The sequence below is a fragment of the Malaya genurostris genome, chromosome 3 (genome assembly GCF_030247185.1).
Source record: "Malaya genurostris strain Urasoe2022 chromosome 3, Malgen_1.1, whole genome shotgun sequence".
NCBI classification, from domain to species: domain Eukaryota; kingdom Metazoa; phylum Arthropoda; class Insecta; order Diptera; family Culicidae; genus Malaya; species Malaya genurostris.
Window position 1 is genome coordinate 72,567,679 of NC_080572.1, and position 19,133 is coordinate 72,586,811.

Consider the following 19,133-nt stretch of genomic DNA (forward strand, 5'->3'; position numbering starts at 1 on the left):
GTCAGTTTCAGTCACGTACCCAGAGGGGGGGCCCGAGGGGCCTGGGTCTAAGACATGGTTTGCAGAAATAACCAGACAGTAAACGTGAAAAAATGTAATACAATAACAGCTCCAGTGGAAAAGTTTAAAGAGTCTGTTAAAAACACCCGTAAAAGGCACATCGAGAATTAGGTATATAAGCAATCTTCAGTAACATTATTTTTAATCTTTGGGCCCCTCCCGAAACGAAATCCTGGGTACGGGCCTGGTCAGTTTTAAAATTTAAATCTAGAAATTATAACAAAATAAGCTGCTAGCCCCAGTAGCGTTTTATCAGTGTTTCAAATATAAAAAAAAATGAAAGGCAGCGTATACCAGTTTTAAATTTGACAGTAGAACTGTTCGAATAAATAAAACTAAAACGGCTTGCTGAGGATCCGTTTGTTTCAGTTTCAGTTATATTATAGGTGTTTTTGCTCTTTTTTATCCAGATTGTTTCACATTTAAATTTCACAAGATTGAGGCTTGAGTTTTGCCTCCTTTTTCCAAATGAAAATGAAAAAAGGGGAGCTTCCCGCAAATGTATTGATGACACAAAATTCGACCATTTAAAACTAAGAAACTAGTTTCTAACTGCAGTTAGAAGGCAGTCGAATGACTTTCGCTCGTTTAATTATTCTTATAAACTTCTTCCCTTCAGTTTTCCGATACATTTGTCACAACACCAGTTCTGCGCAGCATTTCATGTGTACATTTCCCACCGCAAAGAACGAAACCCTCCACGAGGCAAGGCTTTGGATAAGCGCACTTTATAATGCTTTATTTAGACGATATCCTGTTTATATTATCACACTTCTCGCTTGGTTCCGCTCGGAAAAGAGATTCAGTTGAACATCGGCAGCTCAACCGGTACGGACGTGTTTTTCCTGGCAGTGAATTTTAGAAGTTGAGTGAGTGGCGAGTCAAGCGACGAATTACCAAAAATATATATAAACTTTTTGTTTTCAAGCTCATGGAGGTTTTATGAGCTGCTGGTGTGATGTGAAAAGTTGCCCTTAGAGGCTAAGCAAATACTGTATCTTAACCGCATTGACCACGCAATGGATGGGATTACCGCGTTCAAATGCGTGCTGCTGATAATCTTCTGTGTGCTATTGAAAGGTAGTCTTGGTATTATGTATTTCAATTTAACGGAACATGAAAACTTTCTCTTCGTAAATATTTTGGAATCTATCTATCGTACAGATTGGTAACCGCAACTAACCGTTACGCTGAACTTTTCGATCGATTCGATACTGTTGTGTGGCTAGCTTACCGTCAAAAGGATACTTTCAAAAATATTCTGTTTTACGAGAACTTTATGATGCGAACTTTGATGATCTCAAATGATTATTGGCTATTTTTTAGGGTTCGAAGTTTAGAATTTGACTTCTGAATTAATAATTTTGAAGTCACCCGAATGTATGTAACTGTGACATTTTACAAAAAAAAACATTTATCTGAAACCCACGAAGCTCCAACAACGTACTGCAACAAACTTCAAAGTTAATTTCAGTTGGTTTGTGAAAATAATCAATATTCGTGAATCACTGTAGCTTCAAGTGGAATATGTTAGGCACCTTTCTGTTTTGTCAGAATTTTTGAAAATGTGTTTCACGTAAAAAATATGCTCAAAATATTCGGTCTTTTTTATTCGCACTTACAATTTTGGTACCAATCTAGATTTTACATCAAAAATAAATTATTCATTATTATTACGCTGTATTATTTTCAGGTGTTTAAAAAATGTGAACGGGATAATATCAGGCTTTAAAAAAAATTAATCGAAAAACCATGCGTTTCCATAGAAATATCATCAGTCGGAGACGCATGATAATTAGTTCTAAAATCAAACATCACTCACATTCAGAATTAAATACTATGCGTTTGCATCTACAACTTAAGAGCAGGTCTTAGGTATTAACGTAATCAATGATGATAAAAGAATTTCATTTCTTATGTTTTTTACACACGCCCGCATGCCTAGCAATAATGTGGGAAATGCACAAGTCAACATGTGTGCCAGCGGACGGTTGTAATTCAAATGGAAGGACCAGTGAGGCAACATGGATCGTAACTAATGAATTGACAAATATTTTTTTTTTTTAATACACGGTTTCTAATTTTTATTTCTGAACTGTATATTTTTTTACATTTACTGTATTCAAATCAAAGTAAATACACTGTAGTAGAATTTAATCACTCATTTTTGCTATATTTAGTAAAAGCTCTAAAGAATTTTAAACTTGTGCGTTAGACAGCAAGCTGGCTTCTGGTTAACCTGAATACTGAACTTATTATAAGGTTTAGCATTTAGTTTCAAAATAAGTTCCAGAATATAAGTTTAAAAGTTCAAACTAAGACTCTGGAATTGAACCCCATTGCTAGACTCTGGAACTAGATACTTGGAACTGGTATCAGGATTAGATGTTGGAACTGAGTTTACTGCTCTAATTTAATTTCAAAATTCGTATCTAGAATTATGATTCAGGAACTTTTTTTTAGAATTCTTGAACAAAATTCGAGATATGAATGCTAGATCTGGAACCAAATTTTAGACCTGAACTCTGAACCAAAATTTAGGAAATGACTTATGAACCATAATTTAATTCCTGTACTCAGTTACAGAATTTATTTCCTGAATTCAGTTTCACAATTTAATTCCTAAATTTAGTTTCAGAATTCATCCAAAACTAAATTGAAATTTACAAAAAAAAAAACAACTAACGGATGGCAACTAAAATTTTGAAATTTCTGTTTTTAAGCTGTCAAAAAGAGACAAACATACTTGGAGAAGATCTGATTTATTGAAATTAAAGATACATTGTTCATTGTTGAAAAAAAAATAGTGAACTTTCGAAAACGGTCCGTAATCGGATGTTCGGCGAAGCTTCCGTTTGATGTCGAAACAGTAACGTTGTACGGCCTTCATTTCAACTTTGCGAATGCATCTCTTGATTCTACCAATCAACTGTTAGCAATTTGTGGCTCTCCAGTTATTTTTGTACACCAAGGAGCTCAAAACCCCGAAGAAATCTTCGATTAGGCGACACTGAGGTAGATTTATCGGGTTGTGGTTTTTGGGTACAAATGGAATCGAATGGGTATTCAGGAACGATTGTGTTTTTGGGGCACGTATTGTCCATCAGCATGATGTTTTTGAAAAAACGGGATCAAAACTTTCTACAAACATTCGTTTTGGTACACATCTTGATTGATTGCCAACCCAGATGGCATGAACCATGGCTTAGAAATGCCTTTCTCGGAAATGACAATGTACAGCATCACTTTCTGTTCAAACTTATGTTTAAACTAATATTTTATGTTCGGATGAACAGTAGAACTATCCGTTGAATAGTATCGATCGTTTGCGGGAATCTGTGTCTTCGAAAGAGGGAAGTAACTTTCGTCGTCCAAAACAAAACTTTTTCCGGAAAATTTTTTAATCAACCAGCGGCATTGGGAATTCAGCGTTGAAATCTGTGCGTCAGTAAATTCAGGGGCTCGTGTCTTCTTTCGGTACTTTATTCACGCAGAGAAAAATATTGTAAATGTAACTAAATCTGGGTTTCATAAAACGATTTATTTTGTTGAAATAGTGACAAAAGAAAAATTGTTTTAATATAGCAAATAGTGTTGCTTGAAACAACAAAACTAGGTATTTGATTTGGCTCAGTGGATTAGTTTGTTTCTATAAATATTTTGTTAATACCAACAAATATTTTACTTGTGCGTTCCTGTCAATTTCTTGACAAACAATTTCATAGTAAATTCAACTTGCAAAATCAGTTTAAAATGAACTAATTGTGGATAAAGGTAATATTTGTAGTGTTTTGAATTAATAAACTTGGCAGTTGAAATAAATGATACGATATCAACTTAAAATGAATAGTATTTCAACTTTCGCTTTTGTTTGTAAAAATTATTCATTTTGTTTTGTTTTTACGAGTAAAATGATTTCTTTCGAAATAATTTGAAGGCTTGTTTTTAGTACATTTTTCTTCAATTTATATATTTGTAAGGAATACCAATCACATTTATATTCCATACATTTATAATATTTATCTACATACCACAATCAATCCAATATTACTTTTTATAGTATCCAATGATTCGATACCCTTTCTCATTGCCCTTCCGGTGAAGACAGAGATAATCTGCACCAAATATATGTTGTCAAGAAAGCGTGTTATTGCAGTTTCTAATATTATTAACTATCAATACTTACGCTTGGATTGATGAAAAGCCCGATTAAAAATATATAAGCAAATAAAATTTTATTTTTGAAACGCCTAAGAAACTTTTCTGTTCATTCACGATTGAAAAAATAGCTCTGACTTATAAGAAATAGGACTGATACGGTTCTTTTGAACAATAAACTTTGTTGTATCATTACACAAATAAGACAACAGATAAAATGAATAAATATTGTTCTTGACATAAAGATAAAGCAGAATTGAATCAACATAGATATTGCGAATAAAATCAACTCTGCTTTTGTTGATACGCAATATATTGATGAATTATTTCTATAATAAAATCAGCTGGAACAATTATTTTTTTCGTTTGGCAAGACCAAAATATTTATTCACATTGAACAGAGATCTTTGTTGATGTTGAAGGGAGAAAATGGTTTAAAACAATCATATTCTAGCTTGAAACTAACATGAATCAGATTTAAAGATCTACTAACCGATTTGTTATTTTAAACAAGCTCCATTTCTCTGCGTGTTCCAAGTCTTTTCAATGTTTTGCAGATGTACTGGTGAGAACAGTTGAACTTTTTCGCGGCATCCCTTTGACTCAGTGAATCCTTGTTGTTGAAGACACGAGAAAGAGAACGAAGTCCTTTTGCGTCCATAATTTTGGCTGGCCTTCCACTACCTTCCTTACGAGCAGTTGTTGGGCATCTTAGGATATTGTAAACTGTCGAAGCCGCAACATTTTTGCTTTTAAAATGTATACTATTTGCCGAGATTGCTGCAGTTCGTAGAACTGTACAATGCGCTCGTGAAATACTTCTTGTTTCGACGGCATTTTGAGCAGAACTGAGCAAGCATGAACAGAACAGAAAACAATAGCAGAAAGAGGAGAAAGAGAGCTAACACATACACACTCTTAGTTCTTTCTGAGCTCGTTTGTTGTTGAGCATACAGGCCTCGAAAAAATCCAAAATTTTAGTTGCCACCCGTTATAACATTGTTGGTTGTATTGTTTTACTTTCTTTTGTTCAGCATCATTTGTATGGTAGAATATGTTTATCGTCAATAAGTCGTATTTTAGTATAGATGCATCGTTCCAATTCTGAAAGCGAAGCAGTAAAATTTACAAAATGCGCACAGTTTATTAACTAATGAGAACAATTATTAATATTCAAAAGTGTGAAAGAAACATGTCAGTGTATGACTCATCAGTGCAGAGCAGTTCAAATTGAACTGCTCAGTGCTAAACTCGGCAGTTCAATTTGAAGCGCTAAGCAGACGTAAAGTTTCTGCTACTTACAGAACACTTTTTGTTTTGCAACGGAGTGCAATGTCTTTTCTGACGTGCCGAACGAAAACGTGTTTTCGACTATTTCTGGCCGATGCAGGTTTGGTCATTTAGGGATCATTTAGCCGTCAGTAAACGTAAAAATAATAAAAACGGTTAAGTGCCCTAGCACAAAATTTGGCTAACCCCTAAATGATGTCAGTGTAATTCGTATTCACGTCTTCTAGTTTTGTCTCTTACGTTACTCACCCGCCTTTTTCAACACCACCTCTCCCCCTTTGAACCTTACCTCTTACACCTTTGTACTTCACATCTAGGTGAAATCTTCCGAATAAATCGAAACAATACTTTTACGTCCACACTCACTGAGAAAGCGGTTAGATCTTGTTAAGGAGCAAGACTCTTTGCAAGTGTATGAGTAATGCCAACAATGTGTGCGCAAAAACAAATTCCGGCGCTTCTTTTTCTGATTTAACTCAATAAATTTTCCATATTTCCATATGGTTGAAAAATAAACGAATCGGTTCATATTGCTTAAAATTGCAATTCAAGAAAAGCGAAAATCTTAGTCTAAAACTCTTTCGTTTTCTTTAAAACTGCTCGAGAAAAAATATTTCAGTTTCAGCTTACTTCCACTGACACATTTGATTATCAACAAACACATTCCTATATGGATTTCCTTTTGTAGAAATTTTTGCGATGTAAAGATTTACGTACCTTCTATTAGTAATCCGGCAAAAAAGGAACATTGAATTTAACACGCGAAAGGCAATGGATATGGAATGTTGTCGTAAAACTATTTATTTTTCCGGCAAACTGCTTTTGTAACAGAAAATATTTAGTTTTGTTTATTTTGTATTGTGTTGCTAACTTTTTTATTAGGGAATTTAAATCTACATTCATAAAAAGTAAGCAATTTTCCATCAAACGTTGGTGAAAAGTTGATCAAAACTGATATTTCATTCAAGATGTCAGGCTTAACATTCATTTGAGAATAAATTTTTGTGAAAAAAGATTGTTTGAATCTTAATCGTGCAATCCACTTTGATAAACTCGGTGCACTGTATATATAAATACACAGATCTATGGCATACGTACCAAATAAAATGTACGTAATACACAAATTACCAACACAAGTTATTTGGTTAACTCTTGATCCTTAAGCGTTTGTTAAACGACATATTCAATGAAATACTTGTTCAGTTTGTTGTTGTTTTCTTTCCTACAAAAATTGTGTGGGAACTGTTCTCTTCATGTAAAAAGAAAATGTGTTGTTCCGTTGGACGTTTTTGCCTTTCTCATATAGAAATGTTATGCAATCAATTTGAAAACCGACTTTTGAACCGAGGCCCGTAGGTCCGAGCGTCATATACCATTCGACTCAGTTCGTCGAGTGCGCAAAATGTGTGTGTGTGTGTGTGTGTGTGTGTGTGTGTGTGTGTGTGTGTGTGTGTGTGTGTGTGTGTGTGTGTGTGTGTGTGTGTGTGTGTGTGTTAGTAACGTCTTTTGTACTAACTTTTCTCGGAGTTGGCTAAACCGATTCTCACAAACTTAGATTCAAATGAAAGGTCTTGTGATCCTATACACAATTCCTGAATATTATTTGGATCCGACTTCCGGTTCCGGAATTATGGGGTAAAATGTGCAAAAAATTGTGAAAATAAGTGCACCAACTTTTTTTTGAGATGTCAGGTCTTGTGGTCTTATACAATTATACAAAATTCCTGAATAATATTTGGATCCGATTTTCGATTCCGGAGTAATGGAGTAAAATGTGCAAAAAAAATGAAAATATGTGTTCCAAGTTTTCACATAGATAGCGTGACCGATTTTCACAAACTTAGGTTCAAATGAAAGGTCCTGTGGTCCCATACGTAATTCCTGAATTTCATACGGATCCCACTCTCGGATCCGGATATATAGGGTAAAGTGTGTTTAAAATTTTAAACCTTCACTGAAAAAGGCGAAAACCCGTAAAGAAATTTCTAAATCGACCCCAAATATTCTCCAATTGATAGTTTTTATCAAACAAACCGATTTCGGTTATTTAAGAATCGAAGAAAATTACTTTGAAGAATACCACAGTATTACATATGATAGTATGATTGACATGAGAAAGGCATCATTACACCACTAGGTGGATCAAAACAGTATGTTTTTTCTTAGTGGGCAGAAATAGTATTTTAGAGGATAAATTATTCTTCCGTGCCATATTTTTATTGTTTTCAAAACGATAAATTGACGTTCCGGGTAATCTTATTGAATATTTCCCTTACGGTTCGACTCGATTTTACAATTTTTTTAGAATTACAAGCTTCAGTAGCTTATTGTCCTTGTTTATAACAAGTAAAAAATTGTTCTCATGTACTACTGTGGGCAAAAGCTGGGAAGAATTTTGAATTACACTTCGCGCGGAAACTTTATTCGTCGATATTTTTTCTAGGTTGGTATGACTGTCAGTGACAGCTGTGCCAAGTATCACGTCAAAATATTCATTAGTGTTTAGATTACGCCTGTCTGTCTGAAGTATTAAAAGCGAAGGTAACACCTAATTTTGATACTATTTTTGCAAGAGAGAATACAACAACAAACCGATCCAGCAAACTGAACGAATATTTCGTGCAGTATGTCGTTCAACAAACGCTCAACGACCAACAAACAGAACCGCTTGCGAAGAGGGGAGGCCGGAATTATGGGCCGATAACTCTTGGTTTTTGCACCACGATAATGCACCATCGCAGACTGCATTTCGTGCCTCAAATAATGCGTATGATGGGCAAAAATTTCTATAAACCCTGTCATTTTACATTATATTAGATGCCCATAAATGGAGCGCGAATTTACTTGAAAAAACATTTAATATTGTTTCTAAAATTCATTGAAATAAAAAAAACGAATACTGGTACCGACCGCTGCTATTTAAACCGAGAATCAATGGATCGCAAAGTACGCCTGTTAATCGATTGAGTCACAGCAGCACACACCTGCTTGGCTGGTAAAAGGTGCATTTAAAATCATACAGTCGCACCTGCTGGCAAATTGCAAGTTACTGACGAAACCTGTAAAATTCAAGCTAATCTAACATTAAGTCATTACAAATGAAATTTTCCGTCATTTGACATATTAATGAATTTTTTTCCCTTTCTCATATGACGATAAATTTGTTTCACAAACATAACGAAGCATGTACTATTCGATGCTTTGAAATTCATCGAATTGAAATTAATTGTTAATTTTTTAGATGTCACGAATAACTTATTTTCTCGCGCCAAAAATTTTTATTCCCTTTAGAACGTCGTGTACAATTCGTATTAAAATCAATAGAATATCACGATGTTGTAAAGAATTCTGTGCAATGTGATACTAATCGTAAAAATTTTAAAAGAATATTCGACAGTTACACAAGGCACTAGATTCAAATACAAAAATGAAATAAATTAAAAACGAATTCCATTCGCCCCAACGAGAATCTTATATAGAACATTTATCATACTATCAATCCTGGCTTTATTGCTAGAAGCATCCTTCGAAACAGGATTCAGCGAGCAGACATCCTGATGGGAAATTTAATAGCATCATGTGTAGTGAAATCTGGTTCATCATAAATCAAAATCAGCGCATGAACAGTGAAGTAAATATTCCTGTAGAGAAATTGCTTTAACTGATGTATCCAGCAGGTTGTGTCCTGACTATTGCATACTCTGTGCTGTTCCTTATGTTACGCATAGATCGTCGATAGTCAACGGAGCGAGCGAATCTCTTACCTGCAATCAGGAAATAGACTTAAATTCTAATTTCCGGTAAAAATGATTTTCCTAGTGCTCGTTCCTTTGCCTTAGTTAACACAATTTATAGCAAATTCACCAGTTCCCAGGAAGTGTCCCTACCGTTAGGCAAACATGTTCAACGCAGACATGCTTTTAAGACTGTACCTTTTTCAATCATTGAGGCAGTCTGCAACTGATATATTGTGATTTAATAGATGTCAACATCCAGTACATATATATTCTATCATATGAGCCTAGGCATTCAATAGAGTTGGCAGATTTCGTTCTTGGTGTTAGCTAAAATTGGTAAGACAAGTAAAGAAGCTGAGATGAGTGTCGGTATGGTTACCTTACTACATTGCAAAGAATAACTATACCCTCGCCGCCATATATGTTGACATGATGGAAACGAAACAGCAAATCCTGGTCTGAGGTCACCCTTTCTTCTCGATCCTTTTGGATCGTAAAAATATAAGCCACCGCAAAACCGTTTCATATAAATAACCATGGCAGCAGTAACTGTATCCAGCCACAACCTTTGGAAGTTCTGACACCGATTATATCGTTCGGATCCTGCTTTTCTTTTCATGTGACACTGCAGTATGCTGGTTTTGCTATTCGAAGGATACATGCTTCCAGCAGGGCTATACAACCAGGAAGACTACCATCAGAATCATTTAAGTAAAAAAAATAACTACTACGAATTCACACTAGTATTTACATTTTTGAAATAACTAATTCACCGAATTTAAATGACTATAAGAGATGAGAGTTGACATTGACAAATATTTTTACTCTCTGATGTATTCAGCAGTTCGTGTTGTGCCTTGACATGTACACTAGCTTGAAACGAAAAACAAAGAGTCTACTTTTCACATATCCTACTTTAAATATGTCGTATCGGCATCAATGGAGAGTACTTCACAGTTGAATGGATGAGAAGAGGCGAAAGGTAAACATGTTATGGGTCAGTGTCTCGAGTGGTGCATGCATTGCTGTGTCTCCGCCTCAATAAATTTCCTCCAAAGCTTTTCAACATTCACTGAGCATGCATTGATAATGAGATGAGCATAAGGTAGATTGTCTGTTTTGATCACATTAAGTAGAATCGATTAATTGCACACGCTATTTGCCTGAAAATTTGTTTCATCCATATAATAAAGAGCTTATTAGACGTCTGTAAGCAGGGGGGTGTATTTTGCATGCTTAGCGCTCGGGGCTAAATATGATTTACCGCCCCTCATCGTAGGGGAATCGGGTTAGCGAGCAAAAAAAAAAAACAACAGTCTTTAGCACCGATAAGCGAGCAAAAAGAAAGGCCCCACTGAATATTGTTTTGCCCCTTTCGACCCCCCTCTGAATACGCCATTGCATTTAAAATATGTGAGTTTTAGTCGTTTATATTGATTCATAGTTATTAGGGTTTGTACTGTTTCAATATTTTAGTGTCCAATTTTTTAAAACTGATTTCAACTCAAAAATATTCTGTGGATTGCGGATACTATTTAGTATGCATGTATGAGTTTTATCAAATATGCTATATACCAGGGGTGGAAATAACCAAATTTTTTGATTCACAGTAAATAAAAATAGTCAGTTTTATCTTTTCATATCACATATTTATTGTAGATATTATACTGATTTTGAAACGAATGATTTTTGATGAGATAAATTTTGATTTTACTTGGAGTTTAAAAATGTCTTCATCGTTATCAGTATCACTGTTTGATTCGGAATCAACATTTAAATAAAGTTAGGCTCGTTCTAATGCTACTTTGTGTTCATTAAACAGGTTTGAAGTTCAAATGATTGTCTCTGACGGTTCCGGTAATAAATGGTATAAGTGACGTAAAGGTCAAAACTGATTTCCGCTCAATTTTCTCGGATATGGATTATCCAATATTAAAATTTTTAGGCTCGTTGGGTGAGTTCGCGTAGGTAGTATTTGAAATTTATTCAGTAATACCGTCGTGATGGAGTAATATCATCAGGAAAACATGCTCAATCACAAAACGTGCTACGCAGCTGATTGATATTACTCTTTTTAGCTTGAATATCATACACAGAAGTTACAGGAAGGCAGGTTTTGCTACGGCAATTCAATCGCACCATCCAAACGCGTAAAGTTTAAGAATTGAACTGCAGAATCTTTTACAAGTGAGTATCGCACTTTTTAAATATATTTCTTATTCAGTTTATATATTCGACATAGAAGTTAATTTGAAATATATGAGATCAGTTTTGAAGATTTATAACATTTTGTGCAGATTTCAAAAAGTAAACGGCTGATAAGTGCCATTTATCGTTGAAACCCCCTTTAAGTAGTTTCGAATACGAAAATCGAATTAATACTTTGTATGCCAAAATCGGACTTGAACTTTCCAGAACAGAAAACGTTTAAAGCCATTTTTAGTGCAAGAATCGGGCAAAAAGTTCTGAAATGGATAACCGGATGAAATCTTAGCAGAGCAAATGCGTTGGTTTTCACATGGAAATTTTTCTTACATGGAAATTTGTCTTCTCTCAGCGCAATAAAAAGAAATTAAATTCCGGTCGTCAAGGCGAGAAGACTCATTAAACCAGTTTCGCATCATTTGGCACTGCGAACGGATGTCTTGCGGTTTGTACGCAAAGCTAGTTTCATCTCAAACAAGAGCGAGTGCATCATGCAACAGAGCTGCTGTACGCATTGCATTGGAGAGAAAGAAAACGAAAAGTGGACAACATTATATAAAATCAACCGTTCTAATGGCTCTAAATGTTATCTACAGAACTATTAAGATTACTTCTTTGCAAATCGAATGTAAACATCAGCAGTTTAGTGAAAATTCAAAATAATTTGATTTGCTTTGTGCACTTTTCGCTGTGCGGAGATCGTTCGAGAAAAATGTTCCGAACTATGCTAAATATCGTAGAGAATTCCACAATTTGATCCTTCTAAAAGGCAGAAATGTATTCTGTACAGCATCTTGATAGTTTCTTTCAATGAAATATGCAAATCCGAAATGAGATGACTGACGTCAAAAATCGTTTAGAATTCTAGTAGTGAAAAGGGGGAAATTTTCACAATTCACACAATCGATCAACTATCAATTCGAATTCGAAATTATAAAGAAATCGTGTCAGTTTTATTCGTATTCACGACATACAGGTATGCCTCTGACATTACAAACCCGTACTTTTTTATGCGAGTTTACGTACCGCATAAAAAAACGCATAACTCTGAAACTTCGCATAAAAAAACCGCAGAAGGGAAACCGCATAACTCTGAAAATTCGCATAAAAAACCGCATTACTCTGAAACTTCGCATGAAAAAAACCGCATAACTCTGAAAATTCGCATAAAAAAGTCGCATAAAAAACCGCATAAAAAGAGACCGCATAAAAAAAGGCCTCCGTGTATATCAATATGGATCACTCTTACGATTCACGAGGGACATCACAGTAAAGTGCGGTGGCAAAAAAGGTTACTAATACACTACAAATTTTTTAATGCACATATGACAGCTTCCCCAATCAGTACACTGAACCAAACAGCCCCAAATATATGGAACATTTCTCGATATACACTGCACGGAAAAATCAGCTGTAAATGCGGTTTAGAATTGCAATCTGATACAAACTCGGAAGAGAACACATTGTTATACAAAAATTCCTTTTTATATGAATGTGTGTGAAATGTAAACGCAGAACTAAACAAATTAATCTTAATGCTAATTTCGGAATTTTACCAACATTTCCGAATTTAGTATTACAATTTCTTGATTTGAAAAATTAATCCATTTGTATTTATGTTTCCTGTGATAATGATTACGATTCCAGTGATATAAATATACAATATCAGGTTGTTTAATAAATAAATAAATAAATGCTTCAAAACAAATAAATTTACTTAATAAACTTAATAAAAAAATAGATTTAGTATATAAATAAACCGTAACTTGTAAATCGCTTCAACGAGAGCTATGAATAGAAGTAAAAGTAATAAGTAATAAAAACTAGTTATTTCTTATGCTTGCTGTATTGCTGGCAGTAAAAATAGAAAATTTTATGTTCCATAGAAGATGGAGCTACTCTAACCATACGCGATTAAATTTTTTTACAGTAGGAGATTGGAGCGTTATAAAATAAAACAATGCAAAACTATATTACAACGATAATAGCTGTAGTGAATTCATGTCAGATGATTTAGCTGAAGTTCTTTATAATTGTTTTAAACACCTGCATTTTTTACTTACTACAGTATATTATACAATAACCATATGATATATTACAACAACAAATCGTACCTTTGTACAATCTTTGTACTTGAAAAACAAAAAAACGTGTCTTTCTTTGAAACAATCCCACTCAGCAAGCGATTACATTTTGTTGGTCGGTGAGCGTTTGTTGAACGGCATACTAGGGATGGTACTTGGAAGGCAAAGTATCGATACCTAGGGTATCGGGATACCCTACCCTATTTTGGGTATCGATACAAGTTATCAAAAGTCAGTAAGTATCGATACCTGTAAGTATCAATTAATACTTGTGCAGCAATCATTTCGAAATAAATTAAAATAGTCGGCTGTGGCATTATTTTATGATGTACAGAAAGGTTTTGATGTGGAAAACATCTTTGTTTTCTATATAGTAGTGCAAATTAGAAATTTAATGACAAATACAAGAAGAAATGTGGTCAGCTTTTGAACACTTACAGCTCAGTCAGTTTAGTTTAAATCAGTAATATTATTTCACCAATTGATTGGAAATATTACTACGTGTTGATTAGAATGTTCATAGCCATGTAATTTCAATTATATATCATTGATATGTTGATTAATTGCTAGCAGTGTCCTATTTCGTCTGCTAAAACTCTCCGGTATACCGGATTTCCCTAACGTAGACGGCGGTTTTGAAGGAGTAAGCGAGATATCATTGGGAAGCATCGCTTTGATTGGTCAATCGATGCAAAAACAGCTTCATTGGAAGCACATGAATCTATAAATATAAACGAAATTATAGCTAACGTTTCAGACCTACGTGTAGCCTCCCTCTTAGAAAGCAAACATTCGACGGTGGTCTTTCATTGGTCCAATATGTTGTATCGTAGGTCCAATCAACGTCCAATTAATCGTTCAACACGGGACCTTCGTTTGTCGATTTTGAAACAGACCGTTGAACCGAGTGCCATTTTTTTCGTTCAGGGGCTGTCCATAAAAGACGTCACGCTTTTTTTTGACGATTTTTGACTCCCCATCCCCCCTTTGTCACAAATTGTCACAGAAGCAAAGACCCCCCACCCCCCCTATGTCACATGTCACGAATTCAAAATAAATAAAATTCATCTCAATACATTCTCAATATGTATGAAAAGCCATACAAATATGAGGGAAAAATCGATTTATTACATGCTGTCATTAGATTAAAAAATATTCCTAATACTACAAAATCATCGGAATTATTTTATTAATATCAATTATATAAATTAACAAAAGTATTTGGTTGGAATTGATGAAACATTTAAATCATCTGTTTTATTCCTCCTAGGGGTACACAGATATATTATTGTTTTAGGTAAAGAATAATATTTCCTCAGTGTAGCATACAGGGCTGAGAAAATAAAGACCAAAACCTCATCAAAACGAGATCACTGCCGGAGAATCTTTTCATGATCAGTTGATCAGTGAATTTTAAATCACATCGATCAATATCGGTACTGATCTTCCGTCACACAATGGGTAGTGATTTAGGGCTAAAATGATTCTTGATTTATGTAAGTGCAATCATTGCACATATGATCAAGATAAGACATTGTGCATTTCCGATTTGCATCGCACGAAAAGGGGCTCTCAGCAATGTAAAGCACACGTCTTACCTCTTCAAGAGTGGTGTACTGAAAGTGGCGGTAACGACCGCGCTTGTGACGACAAAGCTGTGATGCCAGCTCTCATCGTGGATGTTTGCGCATAAGGTTGTTTTATTAAGGTTCAGCGTGGGTTACCGTGGCTTTAGTACTTCAGCTGGTATCACACATCCGCTTCCTTTCCCAAAAAAAAAAAAAATAAGGGTTATGAATTAGTAGCAACAATAGCCTGTTGTTACAGCTTCGAAGCTCAGCTCGACTTAGAACATCATTTCAGGAAACGGGAGCTCACTGCGATTCGCTCTTTCCGAAATGCAATGTGTAGCGTCTGAATCGCTCTTTAATTTGATTGAGTTAAAAGAAAGCAAGTCGAAATTGTCAAAATGTATATCTTTTGTGGTTAGTGTGTAGGGTTGTGAAAGACATCAGCAGGAGTGCCAGTTATGCGAAAGTTAAGCAGCAATTGAAGGTTCTTCGAATGTTGCAACATTCATGATTCTGCTCATATATCTAACTTTAATGAGCTATCTCCATTATTCATGAAAAGAGATATTACGTGGTTCGTAGGGGAGGCACAATTTATATTTATATTCTAGTGGTTTTCACCACTCTTCCTGTACTTTGGTGACAAGTTGTTGTAATGTAGAGTTAATCTGGCATCTTTGGTTTGAATGTTGTGTATGTTTTGATGAAATTGTTTTCATATCCTCTTTAGTTTTTAAGTTTAATTTATTATAATTTGTTGAGTGTATAGAAAGGAAATTAATGCATTTCAATTTTCATATGATTTTGTTTTCTTTTAGATCAACCGGATTTGGATACACGGAATAATTTAGTGAGTGTAATCGTACAGAAAAGCTGGTGTTCGTTTAGTTCGGGGCGGCCGATCAGATATATTAGAACTCGGCTCAGAAGACGCAGCAGTCTTTGGTTTATCTCCATTAGAAGGAACATTCGTTTGTGTACCACGCCAAGCTTTAATCTTTTTAGTGTGGGATACATGCCGCTTCGTTATTTTGCCATGCTCATTAGTGAGAACTAGGCTACCGTTCCGCTCCTCCAATACTGTGTGTCTCGTCGGGGAAAATCGCGAATCGCCTTTCAAACGATTTTGTCTTTCAACAACGACTTCATCTCCCGGTTTTATTCTGCAATGACGAGCACCACGTCGAGCATCTTCATGTTGTTTCCCAATTAGTTTGGCTTCGCGGTCCCTTTGTTGGAGAAGATCTTCGTCGTAATCTGATTCGCGTGGCTGAAGCAAGGGTAAACCTCGCTTAATTTTTCGACCATACATTATCTCTTCTGGTGGTACTTTCGTAATGCTGTGTGCTGCTGCATTATGTGCATTAACTGCTTTTTTAAGCTCTTCAATGTAGCTTGTTTTATCCGAACTAGCCACTGCCATAGCTTTATTAATTAACTTCATATAACTTTCTACTAAGCCGTTTTGTTGTGGAAATAGAGGTGTCGAGAAAATTAACGCAATATCGCGTTGTTCGCAATAGTTTGCAAAATCTTTCCCATTGAATGGAGGTCCATTATCTGTCTTCAAGATTTTTGGGTATCCTTCTTTATCGAATATGTCATCGAGTATTTTTATTGTACATTTATAACTAGTCGTTTTCACAGGTTTAGCTATGATGTATCTCGATTTATAATCGACTGCAACCAAGATGAGAATGCCTCCAAATTTTATATAGGGTCCGTTGAAATCTAGTGCCACCGTATCCCAAGCCACTTTAGGAAGAAATATTCGCTGCATTGGTGTTGTCTTCTCCGGTTTGCCGTTGACACAACAAAGTTTGCAGGATTCGACCCAGTCGGTTATGTCTCTTGACATTCCAGGCCACCACACACGTTGTCGCATGATACTTTTCATTTTCGCTATCGAAGGATGTCCCTCATGTGCTACTTCTAGAGCTCGAGTTTGAAGAGTTTTTGGCACTACTGCACAGCCGGTTTTTATAATCATCCCATTGGCCGCAGATAGGTCTCTTTCAACAGTGTGATATCTTTGCAACTCACGAGGCCAATCTCCTGTTTTTAAGGCATCCGCAACATTTTGTAATGTTTTGTCACGATTTGTAGCATCTCGAATTTCGGCTTCCGTTAAGAATACGACCGAATTTGCTTCGAGAGTTGCTAATTCCCATGGACTACTTTCTTCATCGAATGCAGCATCATCTCCATTGTAGAGTCGAGAGGGGGGGTCTGCTATGTTCTCCGTACCGCGAACATATTCAATATCGTACCGGTATGGGCTTAATCTAAGAGCCCACCCATCGGCACGAGTCAAAGCACGCTTTGAATTCTCCCTCGATCTGTTTAAAATAAATGCAACCCCTTGCGCGTCGGTGCGAAGTGTAAAACGTCTTCCAAACAAAAAGTACGAGAAGTGTTCTACAGCCCAAACAGCTCCAAGAGCTTCTCGCTGATTCTGCGCGTATTTTTTTTCGGTAGGTGTCAAAGATTTGGAAGCAAAACTTATTATTCGAGGTGCTTGATTTGTTCCTTCTTGTACAAGAACTGCGCCTAATGCTACGGGGGAAGCATCCGTATATAAGACCGTTTTGTCGTTTTCTGAGAAAAATCCCAGTGATATCGTACAGTCAATAATGTTCTGTTTGACAATGCTAAATGCTTTTTTCTGTTCAATACCCCATGACCACGATTTTGATGTCGTTGCACTCCACAATGGGCTAGAGATGTCGGCGAAGTTTTTCAAGTACGGACTAAGGAATGATGCTAGTCCTAGAAAACTACGAAGTTCAGATAACGATGCTGGTTCTCTGAAGTTTTGCACGCATTTAATTTTTTCATTGTCAATGTGAAATCCATTTTGATCAAGTTCGTGACCTACAAACTGAATTTTGGTTTTGTCGAATTCGCACTTGGCTGTATTTAAAGTCAGGTTATTTGCTCTCAAGACTTGCAATACTTTCGCAACCGTCGCGTGGAGTCCTTCCAGGGTATCCGAGAATATGAGAAAGTCATCGATGTATACGATAATGTTATCACCAGCATTTTTGAGAATTCTCATCATCTCCCGCTGGAATATTTCTGGAGCGCAGTTTACACCAAACATGAGTCTGGTGAATCTGTACATACCATTTTCTGCCAAAAAAGTAGTCAAGTCTCTTGATTCTTCGGACAATTCTAGGTGATAGAATGCATTTCGTAAATCGAGTTTCGTGAAATATTTAGCTCCGTAAAGCTGGGTTTTCATTTCTTCTAGTAACGGTAGCCTAAAGTATTCGCGGTTGATCGCTTTGTTGGGAGCACGCATGTTCACCACGAGTCGGAAATCATTTTTCCCCTTAGCTACTGCGGACATGCCACTAATCCAACTTGGGGCAGATGTCACTTTCTCGATGATTCCTTGTGATTCCATTTCATCAAGCCTCTGTCGTGCTGCTTCTCTGTAAGCTGCTGGCACATTATAATATGCGCTTTTAGTTGGTGGGATGGTTTTATCGATGCTGAACTTGATTTTTACTTGTGGCATTTTTGGAAATGGATGTTGTTTTTGTAATGTAGTGCAGTGGTTTACTGCTTCGCCTATGTGTAATAGTCCCATGTCATTTGAGGTTGATCGCCCTAGTAACGACCGCGCACCTTTCGGTACAACATGGAAAACGGCTGGTATACCAGACTCAGCGGATCCTATAGCGGAGATAACTCCTTTAAAGGAACATTCGATGCACATTGGTTCTCGAGATCCGTAAGCGTGCAGTCTGCTATTGGGTGCCCTGACGATTTCCAGGTTTGCTTCCCCTGCTTGGAATTCACGTTTCAGTTGAGCCCAATCCGTTCCTCCAATTACGTTAACATCTGCGCCAGAATCAACGAGGAAGCGTATAGGTGCAGATGATCCAATAGAACAAAGGAAAACGACGTCTTCGAGTGAAAGAGCATTGACTATCTGTTTATTATCGTTTGCATCAGTATCGATTTCTCGTCTATTCTGCACGCTGTTGATCTGTTTTTGTTGACAGGCAGCCACGAAATGG

General features: G+C 36.1%; 1 protein-coding gene across 2 annotated transcripts in view; it reads left to right on the forward strand.

Moving 5' to 3' along the window:
• Positions 1–855: 855 nt before the first annotated feature.
• The window catches only part of LOC131435414 (uncharacterized), a 43,021-nt gene continuing 24,743 nt past the window's right edge, over positions 856–19,133 (forward strand). The window contains exons 1-2 of one of the 2 annotated variants that reach the window (XM_058603273.1): positions 856–1,140; positions 10,087–10,227. Coding sequence is in view for 1 of the 2 variants with exons in the window: in XM_058603271.1 (XP_058459254.1) it covers positions 1,080–1,140 (61 nt within the window). In the remaining variant the exon portion in view is untranslated. The remainder of the gene's footprint in view (positions 1,141–10,086; positions 10,228–19,133) is intronic. The other variant, XM_058603271.1, reaches the window with a different exon arrangement.